General features: G+C 43.5%; 1 protein-coding gene across 1 annotated transcript; it reads right to left on the reverse strand.

The window, feature by feature from the left end:
* Positions 1-501: 501 nt before the first annotated feature.
* Positions 502-7,077, reverse strand: LOC123121482 (uncharacterized). The gene is made up of 7 exons (XM_044541479.1): positions 6,650-7,077; positions 4,702-4,854; positions 4,541-4,604; positions 4,376-4,459; positions 4,158-4,279; positions 3,754-3,821; positions 502-3,110 (listed from the first exon to the last, which is right to left on the reverse strand). The coding sequence occupies exons 1-7, from the start codon at positions 6,784-6,786 to the stop codon at positions 1,057-1,059; spliced, it is 2,682 nt and encodes an 893-aa protein (XP_044397414.1). The 5' UTR covers positions 6,787-7,077; the 3' UTR covers positions 502-1,056.
* Between the last annotated feature and the right edge of the window lie 11,264 nt (positions 7,078-18,341).

Here is an 18,341-nt window from a genome sequence, read left to right on the forward strand (position 1 = left end):
TTGCCCAAACGTCTTGTCTAGGTCTCAACCGCGACGTTTGAGAGCTTTTATTGTTGGAAAAGGGGTGGAGGAGCAGCGCCGCCGCGCCAGAGGAGAGGGCCGCTCGCACTCGCAGGGGATTTGGCGCGGGTGGAATCATGGCTCTGGCTCAAATCCGTCGCGGGTCTCCGTCGAGCCACCTTCGGTTGGACGCGCGCATGAGCCGTGCGTGCGTGGCGGCCGATCGATCCACCGCATCTGTTCGTCGATGGGGACCGTCTTCCAAAAATACAGTATCCCTGTAAGGTAACCTCCAGAGCTTTCATACCATGGTTCCTACTGAGAAGTACGTATATCAGCGAGCATGTTCAATCCACATTCTCCCGTTTCTCTTCACCTTTCCGTTCCCATGCTCGTCTCTATTTGACCCAGGATAACAGTAAGATGCATTTCAATGGTGCATACGGCATAGTCATATGAACATATGTTTCACGAGCAAATGGCATGTTCACAAAAAGACCATGGCAAGCAAGGAGCAACAACATAACCAGTAACACGGCACGCAGAATGATACTTCCTCCGTCCTATAATATAAGAGCAATTTTGACACTATTGTAGTGTCAAAACGCTCTTATATTACGAGACGGAGGGAGTAGATGTGGAGCAACAATAACCAATTTACCACACAGTATTAGACAGAGATTTTCTCGAAGCAAGAAGAATGATAGACGACATGGCGCAAATGATCCAGCGAGTACAACGAGTCTCAACTACCTCCATGCTTCAGTTCACCATGCCCAGGCCACCGTCTCACAAAAAATTACAGCGCATGCTTCAGCATTACAGTGCAGCTAACTCCATGCTTCAGTTCGCCATGCCCAAGCCACCGTCTCGCAAAATATTACAGAAAGACATCTATAGGAGGATGTTTCGCCGTTCAGATCAGAGCTCTATGCCTCCACAGCAGAATTTAATGAAACGCCAGTTGATAAGTTACTAGTACCTATCTATGGTAACCACTGATCAGCAGTTTAATCCAGAATAAGCAGAGTATATATAGAGTGACGGAAAAGGAGTTCATTCGTCGTCGTCGTCGTCATCATCATCAGAAATGTCTATCACGCCAGCCCAACTGCTTGGATTTGAAGGAGGTAAACCGGGCAGGTCGGCCGAACGAGGTGGAACCACCTGATCAGCGGCGATGGAGCAAGGAGCTGGTGGCTGTGACTGATCCATAGGGGCTTGGGTCATAGCTGGAGGCACAGCAGCAATGTCCATGATCGTAGATGGATCGGACCGATCTCCGTGGTCCGCAGGAGGGACGGCAGTGTCCATGCGCTGTGCTGCTGGCTGGGACTGGCCTCTAGGGGTTTCAGTCATCACCTGATCAGTGGGAGGGACAGCAGGAACGTCCTTGGATGGAGCTGGTGTCTTCGACATGCCTCTAGGGGCTTCAGTCATCACCTGATCAGTGGGAGGGACAGCAGGAACGTCCTTGGATGGAGCTGGTGTCTTGGACATACCTCTAGGGGCTTCAGCCGTCACCTGATCAGCGGGAGGGACAGCAGGAACGTCCTTGGATGGAACTGGTGGCTTGGACTGACCTCTAGGGGCTTCAGCCGTCACCTGATCAGTCGGCGGGACGACAGGAACGTTCATGCATGGAGCTGGTGCCTTGCACTGTTCTCCAGGGGCTTCAGTCATCACCTCATCATCGATAACAATGACCTCCAAGTGTCCAGATGAGATTTCCTCATCCAGTTTGGCCTTGATGGAGCTGATCCCACTGGTGCCTCGCTTCCTTGACCGTGAATATGTGATCTGAATCGCACGTTCCCTCTCTCTTTTTCTCCGCACACTTCTCTTGTTTACAAGCGGCTCGTCCGATCCACTCGAGCATTCCGGTTCATAGAAGTTCTGCCACAGACTAAAGCAAACATATTCTTTTTTCCCAGCACAACTCTTGGTTTTGCTCCTTGTCTTTTGCCTCTCCGACGCAGCACGGTTTGGTTGCTTCAGTTTACTCTGAGGGGCGGCAGGCTGAACAGTTGCTTTCCGAAAGTCTTCAAACTTATGTTGCTTTGGTGCCTTCACTGTGGAGCTGGTTTTGTTCGGTTGCTTCAGCATAGTTTGAGGGGCAGCATGCAGAGAAATGTGCTTCTGAGCCCCTCCATGCTCAAGTTTCTTGTGTGCCATCTGTGAGGAGATGTTGTCCGGTACTTTTGCATTGCCGCAACCAAAACTCTTCTCCGATGCAACCAAGTCTGGCTTCAGCTTTGTGAGAGGTGCAGCAGGTAGGCTTCTTGATGTTGCCACCCCATGTTTCTCGGATGCAACTGGGTCCTTCTCTAGCTTCAGTTTTTTTAGGGGCGTGGAAGGCGGGACACCGGAGTTCTCAACACCATCCGGCTTATGCAGCTTGCCTACTCTGTCTGGGGTGATACTTTTTGATGGTTTTGCAACCCCATGTTTCTGGAATGTAACAAAACCCTGCAACTGAGGAAAAGGCCCTATGGAGTAAAGGGAAGAGTCTTGCTCAAGCTTCATTTTCTGAGGGGGCGCAGCAGGCCATGGGACAGTGGATTTCTCAACACCCTCGGACTTGCACCACTTCTCTGCATTCCTGGATGTGCTGCTTCGTGGTGGTTTTGCACTGTTGCAAGTCCCTAGAGAGAAAGCTCCATATTCCTCCGATGCGGCCAAGTCCTGCACTAGCTTCAATTTTTTCTGGGATGCATAAGGCTTAACATCATCTGGCTCATGGAACTTTCCTGCCTTCCTGGAGGTGTTACTTCCCGACGATTTTGCATTGTCGCAACTCCCTAGTGAGAGAAACCCATGCTTCTCTGATGTAACAGATGTTTGCTTCCGTTTCAGTTGGCTCGAAAGGACATCCTCTGCCTTCTTTGAGGAGCTACTACCCACTGATTTTGCATCACTGCGACTCCCCATAGACAAAAGTTCAATATTCTCCCATGCAACAAACTCTTGCTTCGGCTTCAATCTTCTCCGACTGCGAGGGGCTGCAGACAAAACAATTGCTTTCTGCACTTCATCTGAATCTGATTGTTGTACAGCTCCTTGTGACTTGGTCATTTCAGTTGTTCCAGTCCGAAGAAGCAACTCTCCACCTGAAGAAGCCATGTTGTAAGTTGATGTGGCAACATGAATTTACTACAATAACAAGTTACCTATAGCAAGAATTGTCTTTGGTTTTGAAGTCTACGCGAACAATATTTCACACTAGTGTTGGAAGCACCAAAGTTCACATAATGAAATGATTAAGCAAAAAAATCACTATAGCAACATGTTTACACGACCCACCAAGTTACTCAAGTGTAAGTGTTCTGGAGTTACCATACAGTGGACTTGATCCTTCATTCGTAAGGCAACAGATGATCTATTTTTTGTCAGACATCATGGTTTTAGTTTCAGTGCCACTCCTGACACAAACATCTTGCTTTTTCACTTAATTGTATAGAATAAAGAATATATAATAGATAAACACCTACAACATCAGCAAAGAATTTTCTAATACAGGGCAACTATCTTGATTCTTGAATGCATTGCTACAGAATTAAAAATAAAATGTGGGCACAGACAGTTGTATGCTGAAAAATTAAGACACAAGAATGCAAGAATAGTCATATACCAAACAAAATTTAGGCGTAATAGTAAAACTGAAGCACGGCATCCAAGTTTGACCTTGATACTCTTTATGGTTAGTTCAGAGCTCATAACCAAAAGTGTATTAGATACTGATTCTGACTGTACCTTTTCGGACCATCCTTTGCCCTCGTGGTTTGGTTACCACATATGTACCACCACAATCCATCTTGTGGCTGCAGAAAATAGCATCAGTCAATACACCTTTGAAGTTCACCTTGCAAACATTAGTCAAAAGTAAATATTATCTAGAAATACATTAAGAGAAGTCATGGAGAGTATTAAAAATAACAAACAAGTGGCATATGCATCTAATTATGAGTTTGAGAGGTTATTCTGCATCTAAATGATTCAGAGCAATTAACAAGAAGAAATGCACCACCCAGAGTCCAAGGGCATATCTTTATCGACTTTGTGGGAGAAAACAACAATTAAGAATGTAAGGTGCAACTTTACAACTATATCGATAAACATCATGAGTTATATGTCAGGGTAAACTTATGCAGTCTTACTTGTGCCACTGGCAAAGCATGTTGCCACAGGTTGCATCTTCGCTAACATTCTCGATACAGCAGGAATCAGATGGAGGTCCCAAATTCGTTGCCCTCAGAAGTGTAACGCCACACCATTCACACTGAAATTTAACAATTTGAACATGCTAGTAAGAGGTAAACTAGAAAGAAATTTAACAAAAAGGAAACAATAAAAAGAGAACTATGGAAAGCAGTACCTTCCATGGAATCCCCTGGATGTTGCAGGATTTTTCCTCACTGAAATCATGGGTAGTGGTGATACGGTAGCCACCCGTCGGTCTCTGGGTAGGGTGGTGCAAGCATAAATCCAAATCATCAATGGGCCGTAATGGTTAAAAACATAGCTGCCAGAAAATACTAACCATGAGATCCTCAGCAGTGCAAGTGTTGATAGCATCCATCCAATCACGGAAAACAGGACCATGGCTGGTACATGAATGCACAGAAAAATTAAGCTACAGGCAGGCTGGGCGATGACTAAAATTTGAACACGTAACCTTAGTTAAAAGGAATAAGCATTTACCCGAGGTTCTTCATACCATGCTTTACAAATATGATTGCATGAATCATCAGATGCAGCAGGGCATTCTTCATATCAGCATTTGTGCGCCATTGCAGCATTGGCTCATAGAGTATTATTTTGCTAAGGTCTCCAAAGGAACAGGATCCGAAACAACTGCTTATAGACAATCAAATCAGTGCTTTCTTTATTTTATTTTCATATAAACTTTCTAAACACAATTTAATAGTTGAGCACAACACTACATAACACACATTTTATAGTTCAGAACCAACATATAGTAAGAAAATGCTCTTGCTAAAGTCTATCCAGCTATTGGAATAATGAGCTCATTAATGATGTGTTGCCATCTACGTATAAAAAATGAATGTTGAGCTTAGCTCAAGCAAGCAGACAATGGGGAAAATGCTACTATATTTGAAAAAATAAATAATATTTGAAGTCATAGAGTGTTATGGTTTTGCTCATGTCTCCAAAGGAACAGGATCCGAAACAACTGCTTATAAACAATCAAATCAGTGCTTTCTGTTTTTCTTTATTTTATTTTCATACAAATGTTGCAAACACAATTTAATAATTGAGCAGAACAGTATATAACACACATTTTATAGTCCAGAATCAACATATAGTAAGAAAATGCTCTTGTTGAAGTATATCTAGCTAATGTGATAATGAGCTCATTAAGTAAAGTCCGGAATCAACATTAAGGATGTGCTTAATGTTGTCCAGAATCAACATTAAGGATGTGCTTAATGTTGTCCAGAATCAACATTAAGTATTTATTGTCATCTATAAAAATGAACGTTGAGCTTAGCTCAAGCAAGCAGTCAATGGGGAAAATGCTATATTTGAAAAAAAAAATCAAGGTTTGAAGTCATAGAGTATTATGGTTTTGCTCATGGCTCCAAAGGCAGAAACAAGTCAACAACTGCTTATAGACAATGAAATCAGTGCTTTCTTTATTTTATTTTCATATAAACTGTGCAAACACAATTTAATAATTGAGCAGAACAGTAGTATATAATACACATTTATAGTCCAGAATGAACATATAGTAAGAAAATGTTTTTGTTAAAGTATATCTAGCTAATGCAATAATAAGCTCATTAAGGATATGCTGCCATCTACAAAAATGAATGTTGAGCTTAGCTCAACCAAGCAGTCAATGGGAGTATATTTGAAAGCAAACACACACACACACACACAACAAGATCTGAAGTACCTTACTGTAAATAGCATCTGGAGCACAAACAATAATTTTTGTAGGAATACTTATTTTTTCCTGTATCTATAGACACACATGCAAAAATTTAAATACACCGATTTGACGTAATGCTGTAATAGCCAATGAATCATTTCCTTTTCCTAGGCATTTTTGCACTGTGAATAGATACGTACAGCGAAGCAATAACCTCTAGCAGAGTCTGCAATGCACATGTATTTACGCCTTACGAAACATGAGTTTGTAATCCTATTATTAAGGTTTTTTAATCTCGAACACCAACGGGGAAAATAAAACTCGGGCACCATCGATGTTGGAGCGAACTCTACGACACACGCAAAAAAAAAAAACTAATTTGAAGAACAACAACCCTCGGGAATCTGAACATTTTACACGATTCCCTCGGAAGCACCCAGCCTCCCACATGGAGAACAGGGAATGGAAGGCAAGATTACGAAGAATCGAAAGAAGAAGGAAAAAAAAGGCGTCTTTTATGTGAATCGAGGCGTCAAATGCTAAACAATGAAACATTTCTCTTTGAGGAGATTGGGAAGAATCCAAAGCACCACGATCCTAGGCAGGACTGTCGTTGGAAGACGCTAGAACAAATTCGGTGAGCAAGGCATCGCCTACCGGGGGCACCAACAAGAACCTACCTGCCCCCCACCCCCCCACCCCTGCCCCAACCCCAAAAATCGAAGAAACGGGGAGTGCAAGAGGCGCACGTACGTGGTCGTCCTCATGCGCGGGTAGGCCCACTCGACGGCGAAGGCGGCGGCGTCGAGCTCGCCGCGGAAGTAGAGCCGGTCGTAGTGGCAGAAGAGCTGCCACAAGTCCGGGCTCTCGTCGGCGTCCGGATCCGCCATGGCCTCCCCCGCTCACAAGCGCTCTCACACAAATGCAAGGACGAAGCGGCAGCAAGAGCCCTCCCTTCTTCTCGGGTGAGCGGCGACGGCAAGAAGAACCGGCGGGGAGAAAAGAGGAGGGGAAAAAATTTGGGGTTCTTGATCCTGGAGACGGCCGCCGCTGCCGGTGCATGCGAAATTGGCGAGAGAGAGGAGGGGTCTAGGGAGGCCTGTGCGACGGTGTGGGTAGTGGGTAGTGGGTGTGTCAGTGAGGCTGACGAGTGGGCCCGGGCGGAGACGCTGGTTCTGCGTGGGCGCTGTGTACTTGCGGGAAGGAGAGGGCAGGGAAGGGAGGGACCGAGGAGGGGAGGCTGGAGGTGAGGTGCTGTGTGCTTGTGTGGGTGGACGGCTGGGATTCTGCGGCGCTTGGTGGGGGCGCGACCTGAGCCGCCGGATGGGAGGGTCACGCGGGCTGGACTGGCTCTAGCTTTGGTTGGGTTCTCGCATGTGGGTGTGGGTGGCCCCGCGCCCGGCGGGCAGGGGCTACAGGAGTAGGGCTTCACAAGACCGGGAAAAGGGGCAAAGACGCTTCTCGCAGAAAGGACAGTAAATGGAAGTGTGCAACTTCTTTCAAACTGTGCCCATCTACCATCTTGTCGTTAACCTCTTTACTGTGCCCATCTTGTTAACCTTTTTTTTAGGGATCTTATCTTTTGCTTCTGCTACCTGTGCTCACCCTTGGCCCCTGGATTGAAGGGAATTTGCGGGGTTTCCGCAGCGAACTCGGCTCCATAGCATTGGCTTTGGAGCAGAGAGGAAAGCATTGTTGGAGCTTTTCTCTAAACACTGTTTTATTGCGGTGATTCTGAACACTGTTTCTACCCCATGATTTGCATCGCACAACAAATCGGAAGATTCGCCCGGGCCTCTGCTGCGCCGCGTGTAGCTGGGAGAAAGGGGGCGCGCTCTGGATATCGCAGAGGGATGCCAGAGCTTGGCTGCCTCGGGCCTCGGCCACCACGCAAGGGCATTCCCCTATCAAAAGAGAAAACTTCCCCATCCACTGAATGTTTTTCTCTCTTTCAAATGGGCTTCCAAGAATAATTTTGTGCTTCCGCGCGAAAAAAGAAGTGATTTTGTGCTATTCTTGTCTTTTAATCCTATTTGTACGGCTTTTTGTTCACGTGTTCCGAATGGGGCTCGATGTAGTATTTCACGGATGCTTTGCGGGAGAGAGCAAACTAGAAAAAAAAAATCAAGAACCAAGAGCAAACACATAAACTTGTTTTCTGAAGCACCATGTAACCCCAGTTTTGCATCACAAATGAATATGATCACCTATGAGACAAAAAACAGTGACAAAAAGAAGTGTCGCCTAATTAAGAGCAATTCTAGTAGAGTCTTTATAGTGGCCAATTGCCATAATAACTGTCAATATGGCAATTCTGACCCAAAAAAAACTAGCGGAGTCGACATACATGTCAGAATCACCAGGATTTATGAAGCGCTCTCAATATTTGGCCTCTCATGCTCCATATTTTGTGTGCCAACTTTTGTAGCGCCTCCATATGAGAGTTGTGTGTATGGCGCCAAGGAAACTTCAGTCCACCACCTCGTGTGGGGACCAGAGAGAGACCGGAGAAAAAGAATGCCCCACTGATGAGTGGGTCCCATGATATGGAGGCAACCAACATGTATACGCTGCGCATCACCTTAGCAGCCTCCATAATGCATCGAGCGCGGTCCATATGCATATCGAGGTTGTCAACATGGCGACTCTGCTAAAGTTGCTCTAAATGGTGCTATTTATGGTGTCATATAGAGTTTGGTGGCATGGGATTTACTTACGAAACTTTACTTACTCGAGGATTATGAATGCACATTTTGGATCTTTAAACTTCAATGTTGAAATGTGTACTTGAGTAGTAAGGTTATGAGAGGTAAACACATGACATGCGAAGGTGAAAATGCAACTAATCCCCAAGTGGTTTTGGTAATTCATAACAACATATATCTCGTTGAACTAATATCCATTTGAGATAAGTATTTCAGGATGTTCAATGATTGGCATGACATGGACTAGAGATGTGGACCCCTCAAAATGCTAAGGACAAGGATTGCGAAAAGCTCAAGACTCTACATTTTTGTTTAAATGATCCAAGATCACATTGAGTCCATAGGAAAGCCAATACTATTAAAAGGGGATGAGGTGTTGCTTAGGCTGGCCATAGTGGGAGTAACATAACCGGTAACATGCACTTGGGACTAGCAAACATGCTTATGTGGCACACAATTAAAGAAGAGAGAGAGGGTTAGAGTAACATAGGTAGATATCGTATCATGTTAAATGCTATGCTACTTTGCGTCATGCATGGCAATAAATACGATCATCTATGATACTACTTTATGATACTATGCACTATGGAGGTAGTATCATACACTAGTATCATATGCATGATACTAGTATATGATACTCCCCATTATTAGTAGCCTTAATGATCTATTTGCTCAAGTGCTTAGTGATATTGCTCCAAAACCCTCACCACTTTCTCTAGCCAAATATGTCCAAACCCTAATTCCCAACTCGGCCTCACCGATATTTCCCATTCGGAGCCACCGAGTTCATCTGGACTTAGCACAGCCAAAATCCTAACAATTCGGTTCCACCGATATGGATCTCAGTCCCACCTAGATGGCCTTGCTAGCTCTCTGTGACTTGTTGCAATCACTTCGGTCTTACCAAGATGTTGCAATCGGTCTCACCGAGATGGCATGACTGATTCTCGGTTGCATTATTGCTTCACTTCGGTCCCACCGAGATGATGCAATCGGTGCCACCGAGATGAGGTTTGCCCTAAGCCCTAGCACATCGGTCCCATCGAGTTGTTCCCGTTGGTCCCACCGAGATTCCTAACGTTCATATTTTTGCACAGATTAGTGCCACCGAGTTTTTTTGGTCGGTGCCACCGAGATGGGTCAAAAGTGTGTAGCGGTTGGATTTTTGTGTGGAGGCTATATATACCCCTCTGCCCCTTCTTTCTCATTGAGGAGAGCTATCAGAACATGCTTACACTTCCACCATTCATTTTCTAAGAGAGAACCACCTACTCATGTGTTGAGAGATCAAGAGATTCCATTCCTACCATTTGAACCTTGATTTCTAGCCTTCCCCAAGTTGCTTTCCACTCAAATCCTTCTTTCGCCATAGCCAAATCTGTGTGAGAGAGTTGAGTGTTGGGGAGAATATCATTTGAAGCACAAGGGCGAGGCTTTCATCATCAACACACTGTCTATTACCTTTTGGAGAGTGGTGTCTCTTAGATTGGTTAGGTGTCGCTTGGGAGCCCCCGTCATGATGTGGAGTTGAACCAAGAAGTTTGTAAGGGCAAGGAGATCGCCTACTTCGTGAAGATCTACCCGAGTGAGGCAAGTCCTTCATGGTCGATGGCCATGGTGGGATAGACAATGTTGCTTCTTCGTGGACCCTTCGTGGGTGGAGCCCTCCGTGGATTCGTGCAGCCGTTACCCTTCGTGGGTTGAAGTCTCCATCCACGTGGATGTACAATAGGACCACCTATTGGAACCACGCCAGAAACCTTCGTGTCTCCATAGCATTTGCCTTATCCAAACCCTTCCCATTACCTTAGTATGCAATGTTTTATATTCCGCCGCTATACTCTTAGAATTGCATGTGTAGGTTGATTGCTTGACTTGTCATAATTGCTAAAGTCCGTCCAAAACTAAAATTGGGGAAAGGAAAGATTTTTATTTGGTCAAGTAGTCTAATCCCCCTCTAGACATACTTTCAATCCTACAAGTGGTATCAGAGCTTTGGTCTCCGTAAGCCTTGATTTCCATTGCTTTGTTGATCATAGCCTTGGTTTCACAACCTAGAAGAGTATGGCGTCTACTGAGAGTAACTATCACAATAGAGGTACTTATTTTGATGGTACATATTTTGCTAGTTGGAAGCATAAGATGAAAATGCATATTCTTGGTCATAACCCCGCCGTTTGGGCTGTTGTTCGTATTGGCTTGCAAGGTGAATTCTTTGAGGATGGTAGAGAACCGGATCGTGAAGCGACCGTGGAAGAATTGAAGATGTTGCAATACAATGCTCAAGCTTGTGATGTTCTCTTCAATGGATTATGCCCCGAGGAATTCAACAAAATCAGCCGCCTTGAGAATGCAAAGGAAATTTGGTATACTTTGGTTGATATGCACGAAGGTACCGAATCCGTCAAAGATCCAAGTTGGATGTGCTTCAAAGTCAACTTGACAAGTTCAAGATGAAAGATGGTGAAGGAGTCGCTGAAATGTACTCTAGATTTGCTCTCATCACAAATGAGATTGCCGGCTTAGGAAGTGAAGAGATTGCTCTCATCAAGGAGATCCTTAGAGCTTTGGATGGCAAATATGATACCGTGTGCACATTGATCCAAATGATGCCCAATTACAAACATCTCAAGCCCACATAAGTCATTGGTAGAATTGTTGCTCATGAGATGTCACTCAAGGATAAGGAAGACCTCCACAACAAGTCAAGTGGTGCATACAAAGCTTCTCCTACAACATCAAGTGACAAGTTAGTCTCCAATGAAGAATTGATCTTAATGGTGAAAAGCTTCAACAAGTTCTACAAGAGTAGAAGCAAAGGGAGAAGCTCCAAGTCAAGGTCCTACAATGAGAAAAGATCTTCTAGTCGTGATCGTAATTGCTACAATTGTGGAAGACCCTGACACTATTCCAATGAGTGTATGGCTCCCTACAAGAAAAGGGAAGACTCATGAAAAAGGAGAAGTAGAAGAGACGAATCACCTCCGAGAGAGAGGAGTAGAGATGATTGTTATCACTACTAGGGAAAAGCCTAGTCATTACCACCAACACTAGTTAATAATAATCATCATAGTCATTACCACCAACACTAGTTATTTAATCATCATAGTCATAGTGTAGCACATCATCATCTTCAAACTCATTCTAGCTAGCTAATCACTCCTGCTGCTGCTCTCTCTCTCTCTCAGGTAAAATAGCATAGAACATGTGTAGCACTCCTGGTTCATCATATTGGAGCATGCAGATGAACCTGTCTCCTAATTGTGGCCCGCGCTTCTGATTGCTGCCCCCTAGTACTTCTCTGCTGCGATCCTTCACAATTTTGCTCCAGTCTTTGACTATTAAGACTTGCTCGCTTCAAGAAATTCTAAATGCACTCATGTGCAGTGTAGGATGTCTTGGCCGTAAGCTAACCATTTTCATGCGACCTTTAGCCTCGATCCAATGAGGCACAACTATCATTGGGAGTCCCCGTTGAAGAACATTGTAGTAACATACTTAGCAATAAAGTTTAGCTTAAAAAATAATGTATGCAAAAGATGCACCGAGGACAAATAGTAAAAATCTTACCATCTTTCCTAAATAGATGTGACCGTAGTTCAATACGCACGCTAGTGGTCGCACGTTTTGAGTTCTAATATTTCGAAGTCCAGGAAAATAATCTGTCTTGACAGTATCAAGATCCTCAAGCCATGAAACATAATGACTTATCTCCTCGCAGTTTAGTTCAGCCCTGGGACAGTAATAGGTCATGTCTACCAAGCGCCAGACATGTTTTTCTGAATAATAAGATGTCAATAGAAATTAGTTGTCAACTATTTTTGAATAAACAATATCCAAGACATAAATATGGTTGAGAAACTCACATAATGGTAGAACTGGAGGCGTCTACACATCGACCCAGATGTCGATATTACCTTCAACTTCATCTTCCAGACGAATATCAAAGGTGATAAGCATATCAGGTTCAAATGCATAAGCCTTGCATAGTGCTCTCTAATTTTTGCATTCAAAATAGGTGTAGGTGTCTGCATTGTATAATTTTACGGCAAAAGTATAACCATGATCGGTCCTCAAGTGAACTCTCTTTACCTCCATACTTTCCATAGTACTGAAACCAATCTTATCCAAGACATACATTCTTGCATGGCAGGGGATACACTAGTAGAATAGTAAAAAAATAAAATTATAAGTTGAAGCAAAAGAAGCATAAGTCATGCTTAATTACGAAAAAAGACTTGTCGTTGTGACTTATTGTATCCACTTCGAAGGTCTCATCCAGCTTGATGCTGAAGCGCCTACCACCAACTAGGTGAGGCCTGTCACACAGGCCGCGCTCGCCTTCGCAGTATTCGCACATACCGAAATCCTTTTCATCGTCAGGCATTTCCTATGTTCATAGTTGAAACATTAATTGAAAATCGATCGAAGGCAACTACCAGGAAACTCAACACACGGATCACTATTACTCAATATGCAACGGGTTGACTTTAGGTCTGTCGAGTCTTCCTTCCTAAACTCTCATCTCACGTATATGGTGGGCACTCCCTCTCTGATATTGCGACCGTCGGTGATGGTCGCTACTCCTCCTTTACCTAGTGCATTACAAATATCTAGCACAAGGAAAAGAAAGAGAAGCGACCCCCACGACAACAGTCGACATTCTTCTTCTCTCATATATGGTGGACACTCCCTCACCGATTTTTCGACCGTCAATGATGGTTGCTACTCCTTCTTCCCCTAGTGCATAACAAAGGTCTAGCATAAAGAGAAGAAGGAGAAGCGACCCCCACAACAACAGTCGGCATTCTTCTTCTCTCATATATGGTGAAGACTCCCCCTCGCCGATTTTTTTACTGCCATGTATGGAGCCCTGACAGACTTAAAGTCAACTCAAAATGTCGTTTAATTCTCTTTCTAGAAAATCCGGGGCACTTGATATTTCCTACATATTCTAGCACAAGTCATGCTTAAATTCACGGAAAAAAGGCATGACCTTTGCTAAAATAGGACATATTGAGAGCCTGAAATTTGCCGGAACGGAAATGAATCAACACTCCGGCAAAACATAGGCCACTCGGATTTTCCCTGAGATACAAAGATGTCCATACACATACAACGATGCTTAAACTTGCAATTCCATCCGGATCAATTATCATAAGCATTCGCACATGAGCTCACCGACTAAATACCCTAGTTCTACTCTATTCAACACACCGAGGAGTGGAGAAGGATGAGGTGGACTTTTAGCTCACCGACTCGGGTGTAGAGGAAGTAGAGGTAGCTCGGATGATGATCACTCCAAGGAGACACGACTCTACAAAGCCCGCATATTCCACCGAGTACAATTTTAGATCATCAAATCTCATATAGCATTCTTTGATGACAAAGTGATAATGACATAAAAATAAATAAATTTTCCAATACATTTCTATATTGAAAAACAAAATTACAAAAAATTTCTATACCTAAATTTTCTTACTAAAAATAAACTAGTTCTATTAATTCAACTAGTTCAACTAAGCACTTACTATAAATAAAAATAATTAATTTTCTTACTAATTCAACTAGTTCAACTAAGTACTTACTATAAATAAAAATAATTATTTTTCTTACTAATTCAAGTAGTTCTATTAAGAACTTACTATAAATAAATTAGTTCTATTAACCACTTAAATTCTTTGTACATTCTACAAATTCTACCTATCTATACCATTGAAAAAACCTACATTCTACCTATCTATACTATCAACTAAATCTATCGAGGGAGGAGGGGCTATGGAGGGAGGAGGGGCTATGGAGGGAGTAGGGGTTGTGGAGGGAGGAGGGGCTATGGAGGGAGGAGGTGCTGTTGATGGAGGGGCGACTAGAGGAGGGAGGAGCAGGGGGAGGGACGAGGGGAGGAGGAGAGGCAGCTAGAGGAGGGAGGAGTGGGGCGGAGGAGGGAGGAGGGGTAGCTAGAGGAGGTAGGAGGGAGGAGGAAGAGGAGAAGGAGGAGGCTTACCAAGGCAGGAGGACGGCGGCGACACCCACAACAATGCAACAACGTCGGCGGCAGCGGCGACGGGGGCGATGGTAGGAGGAGGACGGCGACCGCGATAGTGAGACATGAGAGTGAGAAAACGGGCGGGCGCGCGTGGGTATAAGGCTGGATTAGCAGTAGCGCGGTTTAGGAGAAAGCGCTACTACTACACTTAGCCTGGCGGCAATGGTGGGGTACTTTTAGTAGTAGCGCTCTTCGCCCTGGCCGTGCTACTGCTATGTTCATAGCAGTAGCGCCTTTTGTTGCACCGCGCTACTGCTAAGTAGCAGCAACGCCCCATTTTATCCAGCGCTACTGCAAAAGTTCTGTGTATAAGGTTTTCCCTAGTAGTGTATGAACGAAGACCCTCTCAAAGAAGCAAGAATTAAGAAAGGAAAGACAAGTCATAAAAGAGCTACACAAGACGAAGACATCAAGCTCATATTGGTGACTGGATTTACGGCTCCAACTCCGACAACTACTCTAAGAGAAACTATCACCCCGACTCCGAATATACACAAGATGAAGGTGTTGCTGGTCTTGCACTAGTATCATCCAACTCCCATGACATATTTGATTCACCAAATGAAGGAATTGGAAGATGCTTCATGGCTAAAGTCCCCAAGGTATCACACCCCGAGTATCTTGATTTCAATAGTGATGAAGATGATTTCCTAGGTGATGATGATTTGCTTGTTGATAAAACTAGTGCTGTGAGCTATAATGAACTTGCTAGTAATCATGCTAATCGAGATGAAAGAAATGAAAATGATAATAAGGAGATTGATTGTCTAAAAGAACTAAACACTCTTAAGTTAGCTCATGAAACAAATCAAGAGGATCATAGAGAGCTCCTAAGAACTCATGAGAAGCTACGCTTCGAGAAGCTAAATTTAAAGCAAGAGCATGAGTTCCTAAAATCAATCAATGATGATCTTCGAAAAAGGGTTCTTATTACATTGCCAAACATCTCCTCTTGTCTACTTACATGCCACAAGTTAAACCTAGTAACAAGAGCAAGAAAGATTCTTCTTCTAGTAGTAACAATAACCATGCAAAATCCAATATTGTTTCTTATAGTAATTCTCTTGATTCCACTAATGATTCTCTCAGCCAAGTTACACTTGAGCAAGAAAATAGCTTATTGAAGGGAATTATAGAGAAAGGTGTTTACAAGAGTCTTGTCGGGAGTAAGCAATTTGAGGAAATTGTACTCAAGCAAGGAAGACACCGGAAGAATCAAGGTGTTGGTTTTGAATGAAAGTTCAATGCAAATGGAGTTCAATGGGAAGAAGATCAATACCCCAAGACAAAGTTTGTTCCTCAACAAGAGAAGTATGACCCCACTTCATTTAAGGGAACACAAGCTCAAGATGATCTTTCACCACAAGACCACAAGCTAAAAGGCAAAGGACAAGCTTCAAGAGGAGATTGACTCATTTGAAGAAGCTCCTAAAGCCATGGTCAAGTGGGTTCCCAAGAATACGTCAAGCTCTACTTCATCAAGTTCAACTACAACTCCAAGGATTCCCATCAAGTTGATGTGGGTCCCAAAGAAGAAGAACTAGAGTGTTCTTGAGGGTGAATCCACCAATATACTTCACTCATGTTCATTTTGGCAAGGACTTGTGCAATCAACTTTCATATCTTGCACCAAGTTCATGGAGTCACAAACCCTCTTGTTGGTAAGACAAGGGACAAGGTAACCTAATGCTTTCATGGACATCATCATTTGTGCATTTTTCTCTATGTCTATGGATATCCTTGTATGTTCCTTGTTGGACTAACCCATGTAGGTATTGAAAGTGCAAAACTCCAAAGGATTGCTCCGAACTCTTGATGATCTACATCAACATTGAGCATCCACATCTTCACTATCTACATGAATTCATCATCGACAAAACCCAAGGTTAGTTCATCCCTCTTTGGGGGGTTATCACATCTAGGGGAGCTTCGCTCTAAAAATTGAGCTAAAGCAACTGTAATGGTGTGAACACATAATGCTTTATCTAAAAGTGGCAACCCCACTTGTGCTTAAACAATGAGTATGACCTATGATCAAATGTTCTCATTTGACTCCTAAGTCAATATACTCATATATAGATGACCTAGTCATCGCCAATTGCTTGATAGATTCTAAAATTGGTTGTGCATGTTTGACACATATTTCATTTGCTATTTTATTGTGTGAGCATGTTGATTTGCATATTTTCTCCATTTAAATACATCCATTTGTTGCTTTGATTGTCTTAGTTTTTGTTAGCCAAGTGGATGTATAAGAATTCCTAAGAACCTTCTTGATACGGGGCTAACCCGGTGTAGGCCGATCTTTCACGATTGGAGGGATTCCCACGATGAACACGAGGGGAATAAGAGGAAACACTCAAGAACAAGTCCAATCACACATCCACTAGACTAACAAACACATAGATCCACAAGATACAAGAACAACAAAGGGAAAGATAGAAGGTAAAGTTCATCTCCAAGAGGAGGCCTTGAATCCTAGACGGATCTTCTCGTGAGGGGCCTTGAATCCCGTAGGATCTTCTCACATGCTCACATGGAGGACTTGAACTGAAGGAAATATGCCCTAGATGCAATAATAAAGTTGTTATTTTATATTTACTTATATCATGATAAATGTTTATTATTCATGCTAGAATTGTATTAACCAGAAACTTGATACATGTGTGGATACATAGACAAAACACTGTGTCCCTAGTAAGCCTCTACTAGACTAGCTCGTTGATCAAAGATGGATAAGTTTCCTAACCATAGACATGTGTTGTCATTTGATGAATGGGATCACATCATTAGGAGAATGATGTGATGGACAAGACCCATCCGTTAGCTTAGCATGTTGATCGTTCAGTTTTATTGCTATAGCTTTCTTCATGTCATATACATATTCCTTTGACTATGAGATTATGCAACTCCCGGATACCAGAGGAATACCTTGTGTGCTATCAAACGTCACAACCTAACTGGGTGATTATAAAGATGCTCTACAGGTATCTCCGAAGGTGTTTGTTGGGTTGGCATAGATCGAGATTAGGATTTGTCACTCCGAGTATCGGAGAGGTATCTCTGGGCCCTCTCGGTAATGCACATCATAATAAGCCTTGCAAGCAATGTGACTAATAAGTTAGTTGCAGGATGATGCATTACAGAATGAGTAAAGAGACTTGCTGGTAACGAGATTGAACTAGGTATGATGATACCAAGGATCGAATCTCGAGCAAGTAACATACCGATGACAAAGGGAATGACGTATGTTGTCATTGCGGTTTGACCGACAAAGATCTTTGTAGAATATGTAGGAACCAATATGAGCATCCGGGTTCCGCTGTTGGTTATTGATCGGAGATGTGTCTCGGTCATGTCTACATAGTTCTCAAACCCGTAGGGTCCGCACGCTTAACGTTCGATGATGTTTTGTATTATGAGTTATGTGTTTTGGTGACCGAAGATTGTTCGGAGTCCCGGATGAGATCACAGACATGACGAGGAGTCTCGAAATGGTCGAGAGGTAAATATTGATATATTGGACAATGATATTCGGACAACGGAATGGTTCGGGTATATTTTGGAGTACCGAGGGGATTACCGGAACCCCCTGGGGAAGTAATGGGCCTTCATGGGCCATATGGGAGAGAGAGGGGAGCCCGCAAGGGGTGGCGCACGCCCCCCAAGGGAGTCCTAATTGGACAAGGGGGAG

This window comes from Triticum aestivum, chromosome 5D (genome assembly GCF_018294505.1).
Source record: "Triticum aestivum cultivar Chinese Spring chromosome 5D, IWGSC CS RefSeq v2.1, whole genome shotgun sequence".
Taxonomy (NCBI): Eukaryota; Viridiplantae; Streptophyta; class Magnoliopsida; order Poales; family Poaceae; genus Triticum; species Triticum aestivum.